This window comes from Neolamprologus brichardi, chromosome 5, assembly GCF_056152115.1.
Source record: "Neolamprologus brichardi isolate AB-2024 chromosome 5, ASM5615211v1, whole genome shotgun sequence".
Taxonomy (NCBI): Eukaryota; Metazoa; Chordata; class Actinopteri; order Cichliformes; family Cichlidae; genus Neolamprologus; species Neolamprologus brichardi.
The window spans coordinates 33134500-33160732 of NC_142108.1; the positions used below are offsets into that span (position 1 = coordinate 33134500).

At 39.8% G+C, this 26233-nt stretch overlaps 1 protein-coding gene across 1 annotated transcript; it reads left to right on the forward strand.

The window, feature by feature from the left end:
* Positions 1-794: 794 nt before the first annotated feature.
* On the forward strand, positions 795-19260 carry LOC102799199 (CD276 antigen homolog). The gene is made up of 5 exons (XM_087841230.1): positions 795-1145; positions 2218-2553; positions 7197-7481; positions 9475-9609; positions 19187-19260. The coding sequence occupies exons 1-5, from the start codon at positions 1067-1069 to the stop codon at positions 19258-19260; spliced, it is 909 nt and encodes a 302-aa protein (XP_087697356.1). The 5' UTR covers positions 795-1066.
* The last annotated feature ends 6973 nt before the right edge of the window (positions 19261-26233 follow it).

The following is a 26233-nucleotide window of genomic DNA, read 5'->3' on the forward strand; positions in this document are numbered from 1 at the left end:
ATTAGATTGATACATATATACCAACAAGACGGTGTACATCACTGTGACAACAGCGTTTGTTTTCATTCAAAGGCTTTATGGTTTTTCCTATAATACCTGGTGGGCCGGTCTCTAGTCAAAATGCCCGGGCCGATTTTTTGTCCCAGTCCAGCCCTGGTTATTAGTGTGAGTAGGACGGAGCTCAAGAGCAGAATACGACACAAAATGAAGGAAAGGTGGCAAAAGCAATGGGAGGAGGAGAGGAAAGGGCGATGGTTGTTCAACAACCAAAGGAAAATGGGGGAAATGAGAAGTACAGGACAAAACAGGAGAGAGGAGACGATTATATCTCGACTGAGATTTGGACACACTGGCTTAAATAGCACATTATTTTTAATAGGTAAACACTGTACAGGGGAGTGTGACAGCAGTAGGGAACAGGAAACAATAGAACATGTTTTATTGCATTGTCAGAAGTGTGATATGGAAAGGAGACAACTGATCAAAAAGCTGGACGAAATGAAAGTGGAGTTTGGACTTGTTTGATTTATTTCGCGGGAGCTCTATAAGTGAAAGCTATCAGCCTGTATTTTGGTTTTTAAGGCAGACCCATTTGTTCGGGAGAATTTGAATATTTTATTTTATTTATTTTTTTCATTTCGGTCCACACTTCACACCAGTTGGTGGCGGTAATGCACCATTTTGCTGTTTGCCAACCGCCAATAAACCTATACAGAAAAAGAAGAAGAAGAAGAATATGAGGACTGCCGGTAAATCATAAACCTTACTGCGTGTACCCCTCCTCTCGACCTACGACAGCTGGGATAGGCTCCCCCGCCCCCCGCGATCCTGAAAAGGAGCGGATGGAATTCGTAACCAAACACGAAGTTTTTGTTTGGTGCCATTTACGCCCTACAGCTGTAGAAATTCGTTTAACTTGTAATCTACTAACTTTTTCTATATTGGGATTGTTTATCGGGAGTTCCAAAATGATCCACAGTCATTTTGACTTATATTTAACCTGATAGCTAAGGCGGAGGATAGCTTCTGTAGTCATAAACGCTAACGTTAAGAGACCTGTCGGACAATGGATATTTTAAAGATGTTGTCAGCATCAGAGTGTTTGTGTCTCGCCGTTCTGTTACTATCAGCTGAAGGTGAACCCGGTAAGGATGCCAATGCTAATTTTTACTTTACGGATATAAGTTCGTAGTCAGACCCAGCATTCATACTACTTAGCTACCTTATGCTAAGTAGTATGAATGCTGGGTCTGACTACATGCTTTCATGTCTTACTGAACTACTTGTGCAAATATATTTGTATATTTTTATATTAATATATTTGTATATTAACAAATATTTTTATATAAGTGGTTTTCTTATGCTTATTGTGTCACTAAAAACTCAACCTTAAAGGACACATTTTGCTTAAAAAAAAGAGTTAAAGCCTCGCTAAACGTCATCATCATCCAGTTTTAGTTAATTAGTAAAGTTAACTAAGATAAAAAGCCGCCTGCACTGTCAGATGCATTTGGAAGGTTGACCTAAAGTCTTTAAACTCTACTTTCACTACCTCTCCTCCTTGCACCTTCACTGTTCACACCTGTCTTCATCTCATTCAGGTGTATTCTGTGTGGTGTAGCTTCCAAGCTGGCTAAGAAATATTTTAAAGAGAGGAGTCCTTTCTAAGCCTCCTTACTTAGGTTATAACAACATAACTAATCACCTTCACACATGCAACAGGTTGCATTTACAGCTGAAAGCGACTTTGACTGTAATGAGATCAGAAAAGAGAGAGTGATCCAAAGCAGTAATACAGTAGTATTACTGCATTTTTATACCTAAAAGTTCTGAAATCATCTTCACTGTAAAGTTCTGATGAAACACTTTTCAGACCACTTTTCAGGAGTGCAACGGCAAGTCAGTAATTCTATTTTTATCTAAACCTGTAGAAAAGGACGGTGAACTGTTTCTGTAAATGGAATAAAAATTTAACAAATGTTAAACTACTCTGAAAGTAAGCTTTAAATAGATCTGGTCTCATTGTTGTCTTGTGGAGAACTTTCTTGGCTAACATTTGCTTAAATGTACTTTATTATAATTATTCTAAAAAATAATAGCCAGCAGCCAGGCTATTGTTTAACATACATGTAACCTGTTTTTACAGAGCAATGGAACCCCATTGCTCACTATCCCCATTTGTTCCCCATTGTGATTAAAAAATGTTTTGTCCTTCAGGTTCACGAATCAAAGTGGTTGTACTAGAAGGAAGTGACGCCATCCTGCCTTGCTCACTCAGCACCAAGGAGAACATTGAACAAAAGCTGTTTAACTGGAAGAAAGTTGATCCAAATGAACAGGAGGTGTTCAGGTACGATCGAGGCCTTCATTACTATAATGGCCTTCCAGGTCAAGACAAGCACTTCAGAGGACGGGTGTCACATTTTCCACTAGAGCTGCAGTCTGGTAACGCCTCCATCATCATCAAAAATACCATGGTGCTTGACAGTGGAAACTACACCTGTGATTTACCTCTGCAGCAAGAACCAACATTCAGAATTAAACTTGTTGTTGGTGAGTATTTTAGTTTTAATGCATCTGGAAAATCTTTTTTGCGCTCGATTCTGAGCTGCAGAGTTTGTCTCTCTCCAACCAAAATTCACTGAACCAGCAGCAAAAGAAGATCCAAACTACGATTCACATTTGATAAATGTCTTATTTTGCTGTTTTGTTTCCACCACAATAACATCCCACTTCATGCACAGCTCTCTCTCTCTGTACTTCAAGAACAGTTTCCCATCTCAAATCTCTGTTTTCTGCATTATTCATTCGCTTATTACCCACCAGTCTGTTTACAGCGCTGTCGGAGGCTGTCTTTTTTTTTTTTTTTTTTTTTTTTTTTTTTTTAACTTAAATGTCCTTGGACAACAAAGCCTAATTTCTGCTGTTCAATACTGATGAAATTTATACTTTTTAAAATTATGCAAAATTGCAGAATATTTTTAAGGTTATCTAATGAATTATTAGAATTATAATATTTCTGACTGTCTGAGGCTAAATTGTATCAAATCGAATGAATTCTAGAAATCAGTGATGATACCCAGCCCTAGTGAGCAGCCTAGGCCCGACAGAAGTGGATGTAGTTGTGGGTAATAAAAAAAGATAAAAAGAAGGATTAATAAATTTTTTGTTAAGTTAAGGCCTGATCCGTCTGAAATTCATAGCCAGTGCTCTGTCACGGAGCCATCAATCTTTGAATGCTGAAAAAGCAGCAGTGTATCCAGAAAACACATTATATTCTGCGATACATGCACTGCCCAAGTGTCCCTTCTCCCCACTGCCTTTCAGCAGCATGCAACAGCAAACAGGTCGTCAGAGGAGCCGAGATGATGATTAAGTTTAACATTGTCTACAATATTGCCAAAGAGTGCCAAAGCACTTTAAGCACAAGCACTTTTTCAGTAACTTATCTTTCTTGCAGAACTGTGCTCCAAATAAAGAACTTTGTGTTGACAAGATTGTTAGTTAATCATTTACAAAGTAATACTGTCCTTATGGACAGCAATTTCCCCCAAAAAAAGTGAGCATGTAAAACTGCGGTTTTAAGCAGTGCGGTTGAAAAATTTGGGTGCGCCTAACTTTTGTGCTGGTGTACCTAAGAAAAAACAGTTATAATGCAACCGTGACAAAAGGTTAGTCTAGAACCCTGTGTAAAACTCTGCATTCAGGTTCCCTGGCTGTGTGTGGATTTCAATTTACAAGTACAAATTTTGTCCCGATTTTTCTTGATTGGTCAATGTCATGTCAATCACAAATGTAGCAATCCAATCAGAGAACAGATGGGTTTGGCTGTTGGAGGGGTGCTTTACTGAGCTTCGGGTCCTGGAAGGGTAATACAGTTTGAAGCTGGAGGATCTCTATAAAAATATCCCATAGGGGCCGTACAAGCGAGGTTCCTTAACTTTCGGTAGCTGTTGAAAGGATAAAGTTGTGGTATATCAGTGGTTAGAAATACTTTAGGATTAGTTTAACACAAAGTCATGTAATTGTAGTAATGTCATTTCTATGTCTGACTTTATTTCCTCTACAAGAGTTTCTGTTGTTTTATCTTCAAATGTTCAATAGAAACATGTATTGCTCATTCATAACAAAGAAAGCTTTGTTACTGTCTTTGTTAGTGAAGATGGTCATTTCCACAATACTGCTTTCCCCCCGAGGTCCACAGCACTAGGGCTGTTCGATATAACAATATATATCCGATGACGATATAAAAACGTTGTTCCATTTTACGCTATCATTTGTTTCGTGGTGCCGCAAAATAAACTGTTTATGGCAATATTTTTTTCATGGTTTTGATGGTCACTGTAGTGGCTGTATTAATTTCCTAAAGTTCTCTCTTTCTCTTATATTTAATATAACCACAAGCGCCTGTTTTTATGCGTTGTCGTTAGAAACAACGACAGTAATACCATCGCGTGTCCGCTTACTTATTTTCCACATAAACCTTTCACAATAAAGCTCAAGATCCTGTTGAGACTTTTCAAAATAAACTGAATCACGTGAAAGAGCAGATTATTTACGGATGAGAAGTAAAAAAGAGCCGCCAGGTGCTAAAAAATAAACCTTAGACTCAAACGTTAGAACAGGCTTTTCCCCGCAGCACGCCGTGTAATAAATACTCACAAAGAAAACGGCACCGTTACAACTTATGTCTAAAAATACGTCGTTTCATGCATCGGTTTAAACACTCGACTCCAGGTACACGACGCCCAGCTGGAAACACTTCATGCAAGTCGAGCTGCCCGAGATTCACAGAATTTACAGAAAATGTTACATTTTTGTGATTTATATCGTTATCGGGACGATAGAATTCTTATATCGGGATATGAGATTTTGGTCGTATCGCACAGCCCTACGCAGCACTGTTGAAAAGGCTCTGGAGGTCCCTGTATTAAGCACGTGAACCTGTCACACAAAAATCACCAAACTCGGACACACACAGACTGTTTTCCTTCGTGGTGATGAAGGAAAACGCTGGGCTGGCATGTAAAAGGGCATTTATTCTTCCAAGACCTAACGCTCCATAAATCACCCCTCCAATAGCCAAACCCATCTGTTCTCTAATTGGATGATGATTGTTGGGTTTTTCTCTGTATATATTATTGTAGGTTCTACCTTACAATATAAAGCACCTTGAAGCGACTGTTGTTGTGATTTGGCGCTATGTAATTAAAATTGAATTGAATTGAAATCATTACTCACCAGGAATATCTCCAAAGCGATCTCTAATCACTGGCTCTGCAAGACAACAATAGGCACATGACATAAATATTTTGTACTTGTAAATCAAATGTGTATTTGTATTTCAATCAGGTGAAAGCAAGAAAAATCAGGTCAAAATTTGTACTTGTAAGTTGAGAGTCACACACAGCCAGGAAACCAGAGCACAGAGTTTTACACGTAGTATTTTGCTTTGTATCTGTAACCAGACCTTAACAAAAAATGTGTAACTCGTGTAAATATTTTTTACAAACACAAAAATTCTCATCTGTAGATACACAAACATAAAATGTTCACATATTTTAGCTCACAAGGTTACAAAACTCAGTTCACAAATACACATTTGATTTACAAGTACAAAATATTTATGACCACAATTTGAGCCCATAGTCATGTGCCTATTATTTGTCTTGCAGAGCCTGTGATGAGAGACAGATTTGGAGATATTCCAGGTGAGTAATGCTGCTGTTGTCTACATCTGTAAGTTGTGTAGCTACACATCTGTTAGCCTCAGCATCTATCAAACATGTTTAAACTTGCCATAAACAATTTATTAATCAATGAAATGTGTGGTCCTGTCAGTAATGACAGATAAGGAGAAATCTGTCCTGAACCTGACTTCAGTATCACTGTTTATTGTTGTCGCCTTGAAGACTGACACAGCACCCGACCTTTTTTAAAAATGTGAATAGGCTGTTGCTGAAAGTGTTGTGACGTACAAACATGGTATATCATCATTCTGTTGCTGCATTTGCACGTTATGTTTAAACACACATGTGACTCTCCTGCACTATAAACACCTGAGAGCAGCAAATATAATATAAACCTGAGAATTAGTATAACTGTGATGTGGATTTGAACATGGCAGTGCAGGTACTGGTGTCAGGTACATGCTGTGTAGCTAAATTATGCTGGTTATGCTCGACATGTCAGTTGTGTTGTGCACTGATTTTCACATCACATCATGTGTCACACAACACAAACTTTTTGGTGCGTCTGCTGGTCTCGTGATTTTGCAACTTAATAAGTTGTTGCCACGGCCGCTGCAGTGAACCATCACAAGAGTGTACGATTTTATTTTTCTTGCCATTTTAATGATGTTCCAGCACAGAAGCTCAGAGATATAAGGATACATAGATGGAGTCGTTGGAACAGTTTGAAAACTTGAGTTTGTGGAAAAAACTTTGCACAACACCCTCGACAAAGTCTTGGCTTCTGATTTTGACGATTTCTCCTCTTATATCAGCGCTTATGTGGCAATATTGTCTGAGTGTTCACACCTATCGTTCAGGAGAATACTGCAGCGGCTTGTGCCATGCCATGTTTTACTGGATATTTTACTGCAATCAACGCCCCAAAAACCAAAAATGAAACTACATCTATTGTCTGAAGCCTTTCTGAAGAACACACACACACACACACACACACAAACTGTACATTTAAGCATTTTGAACAGGCTCAAGAGCTTCTGTGTTGCAGAAAGTCAGAGTTTGAGTGTGAGAAGTGTTTGTTTCCTGATCCTGTAGCTGCTATGTTAAGCTAACCATAGCTTATGTGCTAATGTTGTCTATGTTGAAGCCCTCTGTTAACCCACATCACTGTTTTTCCTTTTATAAGGACTTTGTGAGGTGCTGGGATCGATTTGTTTCCTAACATACGTTTAATGAATCAGTCAGTTTAAAGACCAATTACCATAATTGTAGTTTTTCTTCAGAAGAGATCACACATTTTTTTATATTAAAAGTAATTGAAAGCAGTGACACATTAATTTGTTATTCACATTGTAATTTAGCTTAACAAGTACAAACATTTCTTTGCAGTATTCAGCGTTGTAGTACTGTGGTGTTAAGCAGGTGCTGATTCTTTATTCTTTCTGAGACAGTAAAGGAGGTGAAAAGACTGATCAAGTGATTGACACAGCCTTATTGTGTTCACAGGTGCAGCTCCAAAGCCACTCATTCATGTCCTGAAAATCACAGAGGACGAGGCGCTGCTGAAGTGTGAGGTCAGAGGTGCTTCTCCAAAGCCTAAAGTAGAGTGGAGGGACGGGGATGGAAACATCCTTCCTGCTGAGGAGCCACAGGTGTCACACACAGGAGAGCGCTATGACATCACCCTCCTCACCACGGTGACCAGGACGAACAGCAGCCTCTTCCACTGTGTAGCCACACAGGAAGAGATGGGCCATGTGACAGAGGATAAGCTCTATGTCGCTTTCTGTGGTAAGATTTGTTTTTTGGCATTTTGTAGAACAAATACCTGTAATTGTTGTTTCTGACAAAATGCTTGGAAGAACCTACTAAGTACCTTGTAGGTTTGTCTACTTGGGAGAACTTTTACTGAACCACAGCAAATATTTATTTGATGCTCCTTTTTAAACATCAGAATTGATAATGGTTTTATTTTGACCCTTTTGGAATTTTAAATATTGTGTGACTCTGTTAAATTAAAACCTTAATGTGCTTATTCCTCAAATATTGAATTATTCGCTGTGTGGGATTAAAAAGAAAAAACGCACACATGACTGCATTTACCTAGAACTGCCGAGGACGACGTTGTTACCCCATAGAAATTAATGAAAAACTATTAATGCGGCATGCTCGGTTGCCTAGCAACATTATTGTTTACAGACATTGAAGGCTGCTATAATGTGAGCCAGAGCTCTCTATATGAGATTGATAAATGAACATATATGGGACTGTAGTTAAATAAAAGATGAATAATTACTGTCAAGCTGAGGATGAGATTTGAGCAGAGCCAGAGCAGGAAGGGTGGGACTGAATGTGCGAAGAACGGGTGGCTTTGCAGAGCATTGGGGAAAATGCAGCTGAACTGAACAGAGTCCAGAGTGTGGAGAACTAATCTGAGCTAATAAAGAGTGAAATCAAGACCAGAATACAGGTTTTCAGGCCTGAGCTGAGGAGGTGAAGCTGCAGACTTAGACTTGTTTGTCAAACCTTAACCAGTGCAGGGGCCTCCCTACACTGGACTCCCCGGACTGCGTTGTGTGATCTTGTGATTGATTGGGGTGCACTGTAGAGAGACCAGTCGGACACAGGTATTCAATTTGTGGCTCGGACCGCCGCGCCATTTATTTAGACACTGGGGCATAAACCACTTCAACTCTGCTACTGCTGGCCCTTGCAAAGCAATCACAGTAAACACTGAGCCAAGATAGCGGCCACGCGAACAAGAAACTTACAACTGCGATGTTGTAGTTGTCTGAAATCTTGCAACTACAGGACTGTCTTAAGTTTGCCACTGAAAATATAAGTGAGTCAGAGAAGGCTTGGGCGAAAGTGCTGAGGTGTGATAAAACCATAATCTAGCTTTTCTGCCGTGTTTGGAGGAAGAGAAATGCTCAGTATGACCGATAGAACACCATCCCCACAGTCAAACACAGGTGAAAACATTCATCTTTGGGGCCTTTTTTTTTTTTTTTTTTTTTGCGAAGGGTACAGGATGACTTCACCAAGGGGCCAGTAGAGGGGACCAGGCACCCCAAACCTCTCTTCTTCAGCAAGAACATCGAAGATGAGTAGTAGATGGATGACAATGTCCCAAAATGTATCACCAAGACAACAAAAGAGTAGCTAAAGAAAAGGAAAATTAAGATTGTGGAGTGACCTGGCCAGTCTTCAGACATCAATTCTTTAGATAATCTGAGGAGGGAGCTCAAGCATGGAGATGCTACGTGAAAGTGAAGAAACCTGAAGAATTTTGAGTTTTTGTAAAAAGCAGCGGGCCAAAATACCTCCTGAGATGTGTGCAAACGTGACGACAAACTATGAGAAATGTCTTATTGTTGTGCTTGCTAGCAAAGGTTTCTCCACCATGTAGTAAGTCATGTGTTGCAGGGGGTCAATAAAATGAAACAACCATAACGTTTAGACACTGTTTGTTTCTGAGCAAACTTACAAACTCAACAGGGGATTTACCTCACATGCTGTACATGCCGTGACATTGCATAAGCTCATTGAAAATATGCTGTGTTTCAGTGCTAAGTCTAAGCTAAAGGCAGGTTCACAAAATATTAGTGTGCGACAGATTGATCAAAAGATCAATTTGTCAGATTAGAATCTCCAGTGTTTGGTTGTGTTCATTGGATTTAAAGTTTCAAAGCTTTTAGGAGCATTTCTTTTGAGGTTTATTCAATTAATTATATGATTTAAATACATTCTCTGCATCACACAAGGTTTTTGTGATGTCTTTCAGAAAACCTGTTTAAAGACACATGTGGACAAGTTATCACTGGATGGCTGGCTGGATGTTTCATTGGAATGCTAAGTTTTGCTTTAGTTCTGCCTGTGCTTGTGGCTACAAGGACCATCTCAATTCACTCTAACAGAGGTAAGTTAAAGTAATTATTTAATAATATGCTGTGTAAAGCGACCAATATGTTAAATATATTAATGAATTGTAACATTAATATTGTATTATTAATTGTATTATTACGAGGGCAATCCCAAAAGTAAGGTCTCCTGTTGTTTTAGAAATACAAACAACCATTTATTTTCCATAATATTTACATAATTTGAAGGGTTGAAGAATGATTTCTTTTTCTACATAATCACCATTTCGGTCAATGCATTTTTGTAGACGCTGTGGCAGTTTTAGAATGCCCATGTCATATCAGCTCGCTGTCATGTCCTTCATGAAGCTTTGAACCTCATCTTTCACCTCTTCATCAGAGCAGAATCGCCTTCCGGGCAAATGTTCTTGGGGAATTTGGGGAGCAGGTGGTTGTTACTGGGTGCCAAGGCCGGGTTATAGGGTGGGTGATGAGGTTCCAACCAAAGTTTTGCAGGACAGCGACGGTTTGACGGGCAACTTGTGGACAAGCGTTGTCGTGGAAAATGCTTACGCCCTCTTCTCCAGTTCTGTATTGCCCTTCTGAGTTTTTTTCAGTATTTCACAGTACCTGTCAGTATTTATTCTGGTCCCAGCAGGCAGAAAGTCGACCAACAATACCCCCTTTCGGTCCCAAAACACAGTTGCCATGACTTTATCAGCGGACTGTGTTTGTTTGAATTTTCACGGCTTGGGCGAAGAGTTATGCCGCCACTTGCATGATTGTTGTATGGTCTCAGGTGCAAAGTGGAACCCCTTGGTTTAGTCACCAATGACAATCGAGTCCAAGGAGATGTCCTTTTCATTTGCATAGCGGCAAAGAAATTCACGGGAAGAATCAACTCATTGCCATGGTCTTCTGTCAGCCTTTGTGGTACCCGTGTTTCATACACCTTCCGATATTGCAACTTGTCTGTTAAAATCCTGTGGATGGTGCTTTGGGAAACCTCAAGAACTAAAATGCAGTGAGCATCCAGAGTAATCCGCCGATCTTTTCCTCAACCTTCATGACTCTTGGGGAATTGACGGTCTCCCGCTCCTTCGTACTGAAATTCATGCCAAACAACCGGCTGTAAGCTCTTCACACCACCACACCAAACTGGAAGCTGATTCCACAGAAGAGGGGCCTGAAAACTGAAGGCTCTCCCTCCCATTCTACTTTTAAATACTCTAGGAACAACAAGTAGGCCTGCAGTGTGAGAGCGAAGTGCTCTAATAGGATGATATGGTACTACAAGGTCATTAAGATAAGATGGGGCCTGATTATTTAAGATCTTGTATGTGAAGAGCATTATTTTGAATTCTGGATTTAACAGGAAGCCAATGAAGGGAAGCCAAAACAGGAGAAATATGCTCTCTCTTTCTAGTCCCTGTCAGGATTCGCATTTTTGCGTCCAAGATGGCGCCAGTGTGTGTGGCTCGCCGTCTGGCTCTTCCTCTGTTGTGTTTCCTTATGTTGTTTTTTATTGCTAGAGTCAACTCTCTTTTAATGTACAATCGCCAAAAACTGTTGGACCTCCGACTAGTTGCCAGTGATCTTACCAATGCAACTTATAATGGGCATAAGGCGTTACCTCCATTCCTGTCTGGGATACCTGCTAACCTTTGTCGGACCCTGGCCCCAGCCTCACGGCGAAAGCGTTTCAGACGCCGGGGCAAACGTAGCGGTCTACTCGTGAAACTTAAGGCGTACTTGGTGTGCTCCTCCCCAGCTTCTTGGAACGAACGTGGATTTGTACCTTGTCATGCCTTTTCTCCGTGCTCTCTGGAGCCCATCGATGCCTGGCTGGTGCCCGTTGTTGGCTCGGATCAGACGTCCCAGCCGCGAAAGATTTTCCCTCATCTTCGTCGGCGCGGTGCGAACCTACGGAACTTGCGGCCGCTGCGTCGGGTCTCGCTGTCAGCCACGAACACGCTGACCTCCACCAGGTTTGGATTGGTGAACACTAGATCGCTGAGTAATAAAACTTTTATTTTAAGGGATTTATTTATGACCCAAGGGCTGGATTTCCTCTGTATAACTGAGACATGGCTGAGGGCCGGTGAGTCCAGCGTTTTCACAGATCTCTTACCTGATGACTGCTGCTTTTTAAACTCTCCTCGAATATCAGGCAGAGGAGGAGGACTAGCGGTTGTTTTTAAGAAGCAGTATAACTGTAAACCACTGCCATTATCAACCTCACCTAGTAGCTTTGAACTGAGTATGTTTGAGCTAGGTCGCTCTCACACAGTGCTTTGTGCTGTGGTTTACAGACCCCCAAAATACAATAAGGACTTCTTAAATGACTTTTCTGATCTGTTGGCTGAAATTATGCCAAAATATGATCATGTCCTTATTATTGGGGACTTCAATATTCACGTGTGCTGCCCTGACAAGCCAATGGCAAAGGACTTTTTAAATCTTATTGACTCTTTTGATCTTGTGCAATCTGTGTCTGTGCCTACACAAAAATATGGGCACACGTTGGATCTTGTTTTAACTCACAATTTACCTGTCTCTAACTTAGAGGTTTGTGATATTGTATGGTCAGACCATAGGCCTGTCTTGTTTGAGGTTTTCCTTCCTTGTACCAAAGTTAATCTTCCTCCTGCTGCTGCTAGGTGCTGTCGTATTTTTAACCCTTCCTCTGCTGGACAGTTCTCTATTGTTTTTAATCAGAGCGTCGGCCTTCCTGATTTCACATGCAATGATACAGAAGAGCTGAGTACGTGGTTTTACTCTGTCTGCCAAACTGTTCTAGATTCAGTGGCCCCCTTTAAGCTTAGGCAAGTAAAAGCCAAATCTGAACCCTGGCTGAATGAAGACACCCGTGCTGCCAGAAGAAAGTGTAGGAGAGCTGAACGTAAATGGAAGAAGGATCAACTTCAGGTGTCATACCAAATGTTACAAGATTACTGGAATTCTTACCAGAAAACTGTAAAAGATGCTAAGAGGAAACATTTTGCTGCTATTATTCAGGCAAATTGTTGTAAGCCTCATGTCTTATTTAAGACTATTGACATGGTCCTTCATGCTCCACAGACTGTTGGTGTCGAGTCCTCTCAGGAAATTTGTGAAAACTTCCTACACTTTTTTATTGATAAAGTGTTATCTGTCAAAGCGCAGATTTCCCAGTCCGTTCTCGACCCTTCTACCCCTGCCCCTAGTTCTGCTGTCTTTGACAGGTTCGAGCCTGTTTCCTTGCTCTGCCTGCAGGAGTTGGTTGCTCACATGAAGCCCTCAGGTTCCCCTTATGATGCTCTCCCTCCTCGATTTTTCAAAGAGGTTTTTCTCACTATAGCATCAGCTGTACAATCCATTTTAAATAGTAGTCTGTCCTCTGGTGTGGTACCTGTCAATCTCAAACATGCAGTGATTCAGCCTCTACTCAAGAAACCTGCTCTTGATCCTGATATTATTGCGAATTACAGACCTATTTCCAAACTGCCTTTTATCTCAAAGATTCTTGAAAAGGTAGTTTATAAGCAATTAATGTCCTTCCTAGAAGAACACGGTATTTTAGAAGTTTTCCAATCTGGTTTTAAAGCTTTACATAGTACCGAATCTGCCCTTTTAAGAGTTTTTAATGATGTGTTTTTGGCAAATGACTCAGGTGACTGTGTTATTATCGTGCTGTTAGATTTAACTGCTGCTTTTGATACAGTGGATCATAATATTTTAATTTCCCGTTTAGAGCAGTTGGTGGGTATTAGGAGTACCGCACTGCAGTGGTTCAGATCCTATTTGGCAGAGCGAACTTTCTCTGTGAAACTCGGGGAGTTTGTATCCTCTGCTGCTTCTCTTCAATGTGGGGTCCCACAGGGTTCAGTTTTAGGACCGCTTCTTTTCTCTCTATATCTCCTACCCCTTGGGTCTATTTTCAGGAAACATGGGATTTCTTTCCACTGCTATGCCGATGACTCCCAGATTTATTTCCCACTTAAAAAGATAAATGGCTTCTCAGTAGACCCGCTGCTCAGATGCCTTGATGAAATAAGGGCCTGGATGGCTTTGAACTTTTTACATTTTAATGAACAGAAAACAGAAGTGATGGTTTTTGGTGGCGCTTCTAAGGCCACTATTATAGATCTTGGTTCGCTGGCACAGTATGTTAAACCAGTCATCACTAATCTGGGAGTTAAAATAGAGGCAAATCTTAAATTTGAAAGCCAGGTCAGAGCTGTTGTAAGATCTAGCTTTTTTCATTTGAGAGAATTAGCCAAAATAAAGCCTATCTTATCGAAACAGCATTTTGAGACAGTAATCCATGCCTTTGTTACTTCTAGGCTGGATTATTGTAACGCACTTTATTTTGGGGTTAGTGATGCGTCCATTAGGCGCCTGCAGGTTGTGCAAAATGCTGCAGCACGTCTTTTAACTGGAACAAAAAAGTCTGAGCACATTACCCCAATTTTAATTTCACTCCACTGGCTACCTGTACATTTTAGGATTGTTTTTAAAATTCTCTTATTTGCTTTTAAATCTCTTAATGGCCTGGCCCCCCCCTACCTCTCGGAGCTACTACAACCATATACACCTGCCCGTTCCCTTAGGTCCGCCAATCAGCAGCTCCTTAAGGTACCGAAAACTAAGTTTAAATTTAAAGGTGATCGTGCTTTTGCTGTAGTTGCTCCAAAGTTGTGGAATGATCTACCTTTGCATGTTAGGCAGGCTTCTTCTCTTTATGAATTTAAAAGTTTTCTTAAAACATATTTATTTGCTCAAGCCTTTGGCATTGATTAGAGGGGTTGACTCTATTTGTTTTAACATGTTTCTATTTATTTATTTATTTATTTATTTTTTATCTTATCTTATCTTATCTCATTTTAATTTTTATTTACTTATGCTATTAGCATGTACAGCACTTTGTGAACTCTGGTTTTATGTTAAAGTGCTTTATAAATAAAGGTGGTATGGTATGGTATAGGACTCTTGCTGCAGCATTTTGGATTAACTGAAGGCTTATCAGGGAGTTTTTAGGACTTCCTGATAATAATGAATTACAGTCGTCCAGCCTGGAAGTAATAAATGGTTTTTCAGCATCACTCTGAGACAGGATATTTCTAACTTTAGAGATGTTGCACAAATGGAAGAAAGCAGTCTTACATATTTGTTTAATATGTGCATTCAAGGACATGTCCTGATCAAAAATGACTCCAAGGTTCCTCACAGTGTTACTGGAGGCCAAGGTAATGCCATCCAGAGTAAGAATCTGCTTAGATACCATATTTCTAAGCTTTTCAGGGCCGAGTACAATAACCTCAGTTTGATCTGAATTAAGTAGCAGAAAGTTAGCGGCCATCCAGGTCTTTATGTCTTTAAGACATTCCTGCAGTTTAACTAATTGGTGTGTGTTATCTGGCTTCATGGACAGATAGAGCTGGGTGTCATCTGCATAGCAGTGTAAATGTATGCTATGTCTTCTAATGATGCTGCCTAAGGGAAGCATGTATAATGTAAACAGAATTGGTCCTAGCACTGAACCCTGTGGAACTCCATAATTAACCTCAGTGTGTGAAGAGGACTCTCCATTTACATGCACAAATTGGAGTCTATTAGATAGATATGATACAAACCACTGCAGTGCAGTACCTGTAATACCTACAGCATGTTCTAATCGCTCTAATAGGATATTATGGTCGACAGTATCGAATGCTGCACTAAGGTCTAGCAGGACAAGCACAGAGATGAGTCCACTGTCAGAGGCCATAAGAAGATCATTTGTAACCTTCACTAAAGCTGTTTCTGTGCTGTGATGAGCTCTGAAACCTGACTGAAACTCTTCAAATAAACCATTCCTCTGCAGATGATCTGTTAGCTGTTTGACAACTACTCTTTCAAGGATGTTTGATATGAAAGGAAGGTTGGAGATCGGCCTATAATTAGCTAAGACTGCTGGGTCTAGAGATGCTTTTTGAGTAAAGGTTTAACTACAGCCAGCTTGAAGGCCTGTGGTACATAGCCGATTATTAGAGATAGGTTGATCATATTTAAGATTGAAGCATTAATTAATGGCAGGACTTCTTTGAGCAGTTTTGTAGGAATGGGGTCTAAAAAACACGTTGATGGTTTGGAGGAAGTAATTATTGAAGTTAACTCAGAAAGATCGATTGGAGAAAAAGAGTCTAACTTAACATCAATGGTACTAAAAGTAGCTGTAGATAATATTACATCTGTGGGATCATTTTGAGCAATTTTGATGATTAAAATTTTATTTGTGAAGAAGTTCATGAAGTCATTACTAGTTAACGTTAAAGGGATGGTTGGCTCGACAGAGCTCTGACTGTTTGTCAGCCTGGCTACAGGGCTGAAGAGAAACCTGGGGTTGTTCTTATTTTCTTCAATCAGTAACGAATAGTAAGATTTTCTGGCTTTGCAGAGGGCTTTCTTATAAAGCAGCAAACTATTTTTATATGAAAACTATTCTTAAACTTAGTTACAGCGCTTTCAGAAAGACATCTACTGTGATAAAGTCTACTCTCCACTGCTGTGTAATCAATTATTGTAAATGTAAATGTTATCAGGAAATGATCAGACAGGAGAGGGTTTTCAGGAAACACTGTTAAATGTTCAGTTTCTATGCCATATCAGGGCTCTAGAGTGTGACCAATTTGGTCGCAAATGCGACCAAATTTTTCAGTGGTGCGACTAAAAAAAATATTTGGTCGCACCTGTCCGACCAACTGTTCGGGTAACAAAAAGAAAAAAAAATCTCTGCAACTCTCCGTGTGGTCAACAACAGACACACATTATGCCCCTATCGTGGACTAAACCGATCAGAGATAGTCAGGGGCGGGACTTCTCTGATTGGCCGTGGTCCAGTTGAAAGTGCAGGTGGAAGAGAGAGGTGAGTAGCTTGAATAAGGCGATAACAATTCATTAACGGATTTCACACAAAGACGTAAACACAGAGCGGACCCGACGCATCAGAATCAGCTTTGTCTTTCTCGGCTTTCCCACCCGACGGCCCGAGCACAGACACACTGTCGGAGCTTAGCGATTCTGATGCGTCCTGTCCGCTCTGTGTTTACGACTTTTTTGCGCTGATTCTGAGCTGCAGGTTTTGTCTCTCTCCAACCAAAATTCGCCGAGCCAGCAGCAAAAGAAGCAACAAACTACGCTTCACATTTGATCAATGTCGTCATGAATTCCCTCTGACTTTTGCTGTTTTGCTTCCACCACGATAGAAATTACACTTCATACACAGCTAGCTCTCTCTCTCTCTCTGTGTACTTCAGGAACAGTTTCCCGTCTCAAATCTGTTTTCTGCATTATTCATTCGCTTATTACCCACCAGTCTACCGTTGTTTACAGCGCTGTCTTTTTCTTTTTTCACTTAAATGACCTCGGACAAGAAAGCCTAATTTCTGCTGTTCAATACTGAATAAATTTAAACTTCTTAAAACTATGCAAAATTGCAGAATATTGCAGAATATTTTTAAAGTTATCTGCTATAAAAAGCCAGACCAGGAAAATCTCCTTCATGTTTTTCTGTGTTTTATTCTCAGTTACTTTCACACAAAGGCATCTGCTGTGATGTTCACAATTCTGATGAAGTCTCACATGTGTCAGTACTGATAAATGATCAGAATTATAATATTTCTGACTGTCTGAGGCTAAATTGAATCAAATCAGGACTTTGAGAACCAGAATTGAATGGATTATAGAAATCAGTGATGATACCCAGCCCTAGTGAGCAGCCTAGGCCTGAGAGAAGTGGATGTAGCTGTGGGTAATAAGAAAAGATGAAAAGAACTATTGATAAATTTTTTGTTAAGTTAAGGCCTGATCTGTCTGAAATTCATAGCCAGTGCTCTGACATGGTTCCATCAATCTTTGAATGCTGAAAAAGCACAGTGTATCCAGGAAACACATTATATGCTGCAATAAATGCACTGCCCAAGTGTCCCCTCTCCCCACTGCCATTCAGCAACAGACAGCAGCAAACAGGTCGTCAGAGGAGCCGAGATGATGATTAAGTTTAACATTTTCTACAATATTGACAAAGCACTTTAAGCACAAGATTGTTAGTTAATAATTTAGAAATGAATATTGTGCACATGTAAAACTGTGGTGTTAAGCAATACGGCTGAAAAATTTGAGTCCGCCTAACTTTTGTGCCGGTACGCCTAAATTTTTAAAGTTAGGCGTACCGGTGCGCCCATGTCAAAAAGTTAGTCTAGAGCCCTGCATATGTTAAAACAAAATCTAGAGTGTGATTAAAGTGGTGGGTGGGTTCTTTTACATTTTGAGAGAAGCCAGTTGAGTCTAATAACAGATTAAATGCCATGTTGAGGCTGTCATTTTTAGCATCTACGTGGATGTTAAAATCACCCACAATAATTATTTTATCTGAGCTCAGAACTAAATCAGATAAAAAGTCTGAGAAATCAGACAGAAACTCTGTGTAAGGCCCAGGTGGACGATAGATGATAACAAGTAAGACTGGTTTCTGAGTTTTACAGCTGGGGTGGACGAGGCTAAGCATCAGGCTTTCAAATGAATTAAAAGTCTGTCTTGGTCTTTCATTAATTAATAGACTGGTGTGAAAAATTGCTGCCACACCTCCCCCTCGACCTGTGCTTCGAGGTTTCTGGTAGTTAGAATGACTCGAGGGTGTTGATTCATTTAAACTAACATAATCATCCTGCTGCAACCAGGTTTCTGTAAGGCAGAGTAAATCAATTTGTTGATCAATTATTAAGTCATGTACTAACAGAGACTTGGAGGAGAGAGGCCTAATATTTAATAATCCACATTTCACTGTTTTACTCTTTGGTTCAGATGTGGATACTGTATTGTTCTTTCTTTGTAAATGTTTAAGTTGTTTGTTGCTGGTTTTTAGTTTGTTTTTTGTCTTTTTGGAAGCAGACACAGTCTCTATGGAGATGGGTTTTTGGGGGGGTAGCAGGAGGAGAGAAGCTGCAGAGAGGCGTGTAAGACTGCAACTCTGCTTCCTGGTCCCAACTCTGGGTAGTCATATTTTGGGGGGTTTAATAAATTTGTCCATATTTCTAGAAATGACAGCTGCTCCATCCAAAGTGGGATGGATGCCGTCTCTCCTAACAAGACCAGGTTTCCTCCAGAAGGTGTGCCAATTATCTATGAAGCCCACATCGTTTCTGGGACACCACTCAGACAGACAGCAATTTAAGGAGAACATGCGGCTCAACATGTCACTCCTGGTCTGCTTCCCAGCAAAGCTGCGCATGCTTATTTGGGAGTGGAGGAAGCAACAACTACAACAATGTGGCCAACAGCTGTACATTTTCTCTACGTCACCACTGTTTTCGAGATCTTACTTTTGGGATTCTCCTCGTATGTGGTTTTTAAAGTATTCTAATCTGATTTTAGAGTGATGCTTTCTGCTCGTTTTGTATTTATTCTGCTTCAGTAACGTTTAAATTTTATAGGTTTAGCTGCAGGTTTTCTTTGATTCCTGGCAAATAAATCGCTGAGCCACTTAAACCCGGATATAGATTTTGAGTCAGTTTCTGTCTGTGTGTGTTGAATTAGAATGAGATTAAAATGTTTTTGGAATAGCAAATAATTTCTGTAAGATTTCTAAAAGTTAACTTAATGAAAATGTGTTTTCAGGCCGCCTTGGGAGTGCAATGATATCCTCAGAGGAGACAACAGCAACAGGTTCTGTGTATGTGCCAGTTAGTTAGAAAGCACTGTGTACAAAGATGAAGATGAATTCGCATGATAAGGTGGGGCCAGGTTTCACAATAAGCTCACCTGCAGTGTTGGGAAGGTTACTTTTAAAATGTATTCCATTACAGAATACAGAATACATGCCCCAAAATGTATTCTGTAACGTATTCCGTTACATTACTCGATGAGAGTAACGTATTCTGAATACTTTGGATTACTTAATATATTATCATGCTGTTTACAACTACATGAATGTACTATTGCTGTGATTTATTACTGTTACTGAAGGTCCGCGGCTCCGAACCGTGGTAAAGGGACCTCTGGCTAATACGGTGGGTTCTGTGTCGGCTCGTAGCTGAAAACTAGCTTTACTTTGTTGTCTGGGTCAACTTTGCTAACGAGAGACAGAGAGAGGCGTTGAAAGGCTGCTTCAACAGAACTTATTGTTTTTGGAGGAAAACATGAACACGGTGTACAGTCGAGTCTTAATAGCTTACTTACAGCTGGGCTCGTCAGGCTCTCTTCTTGGCTGCAGTGGTTATTATTATATTTACATGCTTCCAGCTCCCGTTTTTGCTCGATGACAGCTCGTACTTTTCCTTTTTCTCCCTCCCTCGCTCACAGACACATACGGGTATGGCAGTCCATTCTCCCTGCAGCACGGACTACACTGCCCATGATGCTACATCCTTTAGAGCTATACCTGTAGCATTCTGCCTTTTAGCTTAGCACAACAACAACAGGCGCTCTCTCACCCAGGAAACACGCAGAGAGAGAGAGCGTCACCCTGTAACCATGGCAACCATAATGCTGCCGCCTGGAACAACAGAACGTAGCTGTCAAACAAAACCCAAACAGTCCTGACCCGCGATAATATGAAACAGGGAAGTACCGCCGTGTAATCCATTTATTTCAACAAAGTAACTGTATTCTAAATACCACCTTTTTAAACGGTAACTGTAACGGAATACAGTTACTCATATTTTGTATTTTAAATACGTAACGGCGGTACATGTATTCCGTTACTCCCCAACACTGCTTACCCAAAACTCTGGCTGATTGGGACCCACACCCGCTTTCACACCTTGGCTCAGGCAATTAGAGGATCATCAGGGGGTCCTTTTGTCCCTCTGTGGGGGGAAACTCCCACTAGGTTTAAATCTGGGACTCTCCACCATTTGACCTTAGAACTGAAGAAGCTTCTCAGATGAGAGGTGAAACGTCTTCAAGTAACTTAAAGAAGTCCAGACGCTTTTCTTTGCAAGCTCCTTTGACTACGATGACCTGGATGACTGAGAACCTTCACAGACAAACAAAGATGAAGGTGCACATAAAAGTTGTCATTGTGTGTGTGTAAATGGGTTCATCAATTAATAACACCATTAATTTAAAAAAAGAGTGAGTGGATTAACTTGTTACATGGATTCAAGTAAAACCCCTAAAACAATCTGATGAAACTGCCTTAGATCAAATGTCCAGCACAGTTAACCCTCTGAAGTCTAACCTGCTGTTGGCATCAGAATTTTTTTTAAATATCTGTAATCCTTGAAACATTGTGTTATGCTATGCTTTTGGAGAACTGCAAAGGGAACACTAATAATGTTGATACCTTTAAGGCTAAGGTTTGATATAGGATACGACCTGTACTTTTCATTTGGGAAGGATTTGTTTCGGGCTGACTTTTCTGTTCATTTTAAGCATCAAAAGTGAGGAGCATGTCTGTGTGCCTGTGTATGGAGCCATTGGGTGCAGTCACTATAGCAACCAGGCTCACACCTGCCTGCTTAACGAGCTCTCTGTCACTCTGCCAAGATTCATCTGTAACACTTCTCTTTCAACTGCTGCTGTGTCCACAGTGTTTGCTCTACAGCCATCATTTTACCCTCAAAATGTCGCCATCGTTGTTCTCTTTCCAACACTGTGTCTTTCAAAGCTCAGAAATGCAAACTTTTTAAACTGTGTGGATCCAAGTGGAGGGATCACATTTTAGTTATTCAGTGATTCCAAGAATATGAACTTTTAATATTCATTCAGACGTTTTCTGGCTCTAAATTTTCTTTTCTCATTTCTTAGGTTTTTCTAATTTACAATTAAAACATTTTCAGCTATTTTCCAACTTCATCTGTGTGGATGTCAGCTTTTAGCACTTCAGCACTTTTGTTTTCAGATTAAATTCTCTTTCTTTTTATCTCATTCAACATTTTTAACTTAAAATTCAGCAATTAATTCATTTCAGTGCATACATTCAGATTCAAGCATTCACACTGCAGTTTCTTCAGAAAATGCACTTTCTAGTTTATTCTATGCTGTTATTCTATTATTAATTTAGGTTTTACCTAATATTTATTGATTTTATTCTTATTCATTTTTTTTAGTCTTCTTACTCTATTTATATTCATATTTATATTGTATCCCGTTCTTATTTATTTTATCTTTTTACCCTGTATATATCCTATTGTGTTATATCTCCAGTGTTTCCTCGGAGGGCGCTCTCTGCACCGGGGCTGCGATCGACCGTGGCTGTTGGGGCTCTGGGGGTCCTCTCAGCCTGGCTGGGGGGCTTCTTTGCCTCCCTCCTGCTGTGTGCCCGGCCTGGAGGCTGCGGTTTATGACCGGCTTCCGGTGCAGACGGCTCCCTGTGATAGTGTTTCCTCACTTGGCTCATGCGTACCCAGCCCAATTTTACTTTTTAAGTGTGCGTGTGTGTGTGTGTGTGGGAGGGCGGGGTGGGGTGGGCTGCTTTTAACCATGTAAAGCCCTTTTTGCTACATTTTTGTATGAAAAGTGCTTTATAAATAAAGATTGATTTGATGTCAGTTTTCAGTTTCAGTTATTCAAACCCTGTTTAAAATGTGACACATTTGTTATCCAAAAACATTTCCTCTAAATTTGCAAAGTTACTGATTTAAAAACTATATTTTTGAATTTTTAATTGCATGACAAACATATGATAGACTCTCAAGCATATTTACAGTGGGGCAAAAAAGTATTTAGTCAGCCACCGATTGTGCAAGTTCCCCCACTTAAAATGATGACAGAGGTCAGTAATTTGCACCAGAGGTACACTTCAACTGTGAGAGACAGAATGTGAAAAAAAAATCCATGAATTCACATGGTAGGATTTGTAAAGAATTTATTCGTAAATCAGGGTGGAAAATAAGTATTTGGTCACCTCAAACAAGGAAAATCCCTGGCTCTCACAGACCTGTAACGTCTTCTGTAAGAAGCTTTTCTGTCCCCCACTCGTTACCTGTATGAATGGCACCTGTTTGACCTCATCATCTGTATAAAAGACACCTGTCCACAGCCTCAACCAGTCAGACTCCAAACTCCGCCATGGCCAAGACCAAAAGGCTGACTAAATACTTTTTTGCCCCACTGTATATAGCTAAATTCACAATGGTATGACCGTGCTAAATAAAAGAGGCCCAACCACCAAAGCACTTTAATGCAAGCCTCTAAACTGTATGTTGATAAGTGCATGAAGTGTACCTCTACCTCTACAGCTGAAAACAGTCTGTATCCATACTTTGAGGATCTGCTGAATTGTTTTTAATGGCACTTTTTTAAAGAACTGCAGATGATGATGAATTCCTCTTTATTGTAGAAACTGTCCCTAAGCTATTGTTGCTCATACTTCCTGAGTTCCCTAGCTACTTCCTTATTATGTCAGTAAACTTTTTGAAAAGGAAGCTGTTGTAGATTTAAAGAAACATCTTAATTGAAGCAAAGGCAAAAAATTGGAATGAATTTTATGTGACTGTTAATATTAAAGCCAACAACAAGTGAAAATCCAAAAACCGGCTCCAATCCTTTGTATTAATGATCTCCCTCTCTCTCTGTGCGTGTGTGTGTGCGTGCGTGTGCGTGTGCGTGCGCGCCTTGGAAGTCAAATAATACATTAGCCATACTTAAAAAAAACATCTGAATTTCATTTAGAACTGAGATTCTAAGTTGTAAGCAGAAATCTTATGCACAGCGAGGAACATGTTTCCCCACTTTCACAATGCTGAGGTGTCAAATCCACAACCCCCAACAAATGGTTTGTTACACGCGGGTGTGAAGGGCAAGCTCTACTTACACAGCCTCACACACATTAGATTTTTAAAGTTTTTTGGGTACAGTGGGTTAGCCACAGATGCAACATCCACTTTTGATAAAGATCACTCCACCTGTTTATTTCTTAAGAAATTAAGCGTCTTTATTAAGATCTGTACTTTATGTGGGCCAAATGTGTTAAAGATAATGTTTATCAATGTAAAATTGCAAAGAACTTGTGGATAGCTTTTAACATTTTGTAAACAGTTACCTCAGAAGCTGTACTGTCAGATCTATGTATGTAAGGTAAAACTTTCCACAGTACTTCCACTTAAGTAACTAAACACATAAAGTCACCCTTACCAATAATCCACTGCTCCTTGAAAAAAGTACCACAAACAGACAACTGACTGAGCAATGATAAGTAGAGCTACCCGAGGCCGATACTCAAGCAGAAGAAAATTAAAAGTTGTTGTTTTTGTGGCTCAAAAAATTAAAGTATGTTTAATAATTCAACAAGCCCCGCACCTTCAACACATGTACATTCAAATTTTGGAGCAGGCTCAACATTGCTGTTGTTCAATAGTTTTTATCCGTTCGAAAAAGTCATTTTACGGCTTTAATGTTTCCAGCTGATAAGGAGAATGAGTGCATTTCAAATGTGCGTCCAAAGGCTTTAAACATCTGCTTTGTCTGTAACGACAGTATCAAACTACAGAGCATTGTTTTTACTAAAATTCAACATTTTCAGATGAAAATTTGGCTGCTTTTTGTTTTTTTTTTTCACTGTAACACCCCCCTCAATGCCATTTTTAGGATATTCTTGGTGATCCCATTTTTTTATATTTATGCTTTTGGGACTGAGGGTATCTAATACGCACCTTGTCACTGTGTTTTTGTACTACCAGCTGTGAGCTCTGCTTTTGCTTTGAGCAGTCTGTTTTTATTTTGTCTCGTGACTGTGTGTGTTTCAAACGAGATCCTCGTCAGTTAGATTTTGTTACCACAAACTTTGTGTGAAGTTCACAACAGAGGTAAAGAGATTTTAACACCCCAGTTTAAGGAGGCAGGGGTTGGACCAGCTGCACAGGACAGGTGAAGCAGAGAGTGTCAGGGGAGATGTGCAACAGAAGCAGAGGGAACATTTTACAAGATGATAAATGGCAGATTTAGATGATTAAGGATTTGTTGACAAGATTAAAAGACACGTCCGTCAGAGTTCAACAACATTACAGTTTGATTAAATAAAAAAGTTTTTAAACTAGACAAGGTTCATTTTCTCCTCTGATAGTAATCATATTAAACATGTCAAGAAAGAAAGAGTATAAAGAAAAATAGTAAATGTGTGTCTAATTAAACTCTTCCTGTGAACCTTATATCATCCTTTAATATGTTTGGTGTTACAAACTTGAAGAAGAAACAGAAAAGATCATCAGACATTAATCGAATCAGTTTTCAGCCTTCATTCATATTGAAAAGTTGAAATCTTCCCTGCTAGACCCAAGTGCAGCCTTTAACAGCGTTGGCCATAACATTTTATTACAGCTATTATTAAATGGAGAGTCCTCTTCACACACTGAGGTTAATTATGAAGCTCCACAGGCTTCTGTGCAAAGACCAGTTCTGTTCTTATACGTGCTTTAGAAGACATAGCACACATTTTCACTGCTATGCATATGATACCCACTTTTATTGGTTAAACTGCCCGGGATGGATGCTTATTAAAAACAGCTTTTATTTTTGTGCCTCTTTCTTCTGACTGTGACTGCAGTAACAACAGGACATGAAAACGGTAAGAACACTAATGCTGAGACATTCAAGACAGTAAAGCCACATATTCAATATTATCATTTTCACAGGCTGTACATTTTTAAAAGTTTCTTTAAAGGAGCGAAAACATACTTTAAGTGTAGATGGTGATTTATCCCTTTAATACTGGTGTTCCTTCGTTTTCCCCACTCGTTGTGGGATGGTTCCAAACTGACAGTGATGAGGTGAACAGCAATTAGAAAAACAATATAAGTGTTGAGTGTTTCCTCACTGCGGTCCGAGCTGTCCCGTCACAGGGATGGAGGCGAGAGAAACGCTGGAATATCTGCTAAACAACAATGGAGACGAAATGACGCCTTCAGTCACGGTTGATGATCAGATTTTGTAATCAGAACAGTTTCTTCTTACTAAACACAGCATCCAGCACATGTGATATATGAAACTTTTAATAACTTTTAATAACTTGTTCAGAAAATAAAAGTAGCTTTTTTTAAAATTTAGATGTTAGTGTTCTATATTAATGTAATATTAAAATCAGATTGGAAGATTCGAATACAAACATAAGCAAGTTTTTAATTCTAATTGTACACAGTTTGAATCAGAAGAAAAAGAAGGAAAGTAAAAAAACAACAACTCTATTTTCTGTTGCCTACATTGTAGAGGGTGACTTTGCCTCTAAATAGGAAAATGTGTACAGTCCTAACATAGTTTTTAATGGCTCCATGTGGGGAAAAGAATTAAATTCACAATAATTTCTCCTGAGAGCTGCAGTAGATTTTCTTAGTGTACAGGCTGTGATCAGTAGTGATGGGCAGATGAAGCTTCATGAAGCACTGAAGCTTTTCATCCAATTGGTTCACCCCAGCGCAAAGCATCTTGAAGCTTCATTTGCTCTAGTAGGACACCTACTGGACGTAAAAATATTAGTTGGCATGAATTTGAAGAGTGTGGCCTTTTGCACACAGCCTGTAAATGTCAACAACAAAAGGAGTGTGTAAAACATGTATATTGTAGTGATGGCAGCATACTGTGTATATTTATACTGGCAGTATGGAAAATGATCATTTGGAAATGATTAAAATGGAAATGATCATTTACTGTGAGGTGTGGTTGCGGTGTGGACAGTGGTTGTGCTTTTGTAATATTGAGTTATGGACAGATACAGACTGAGGCTCAGTC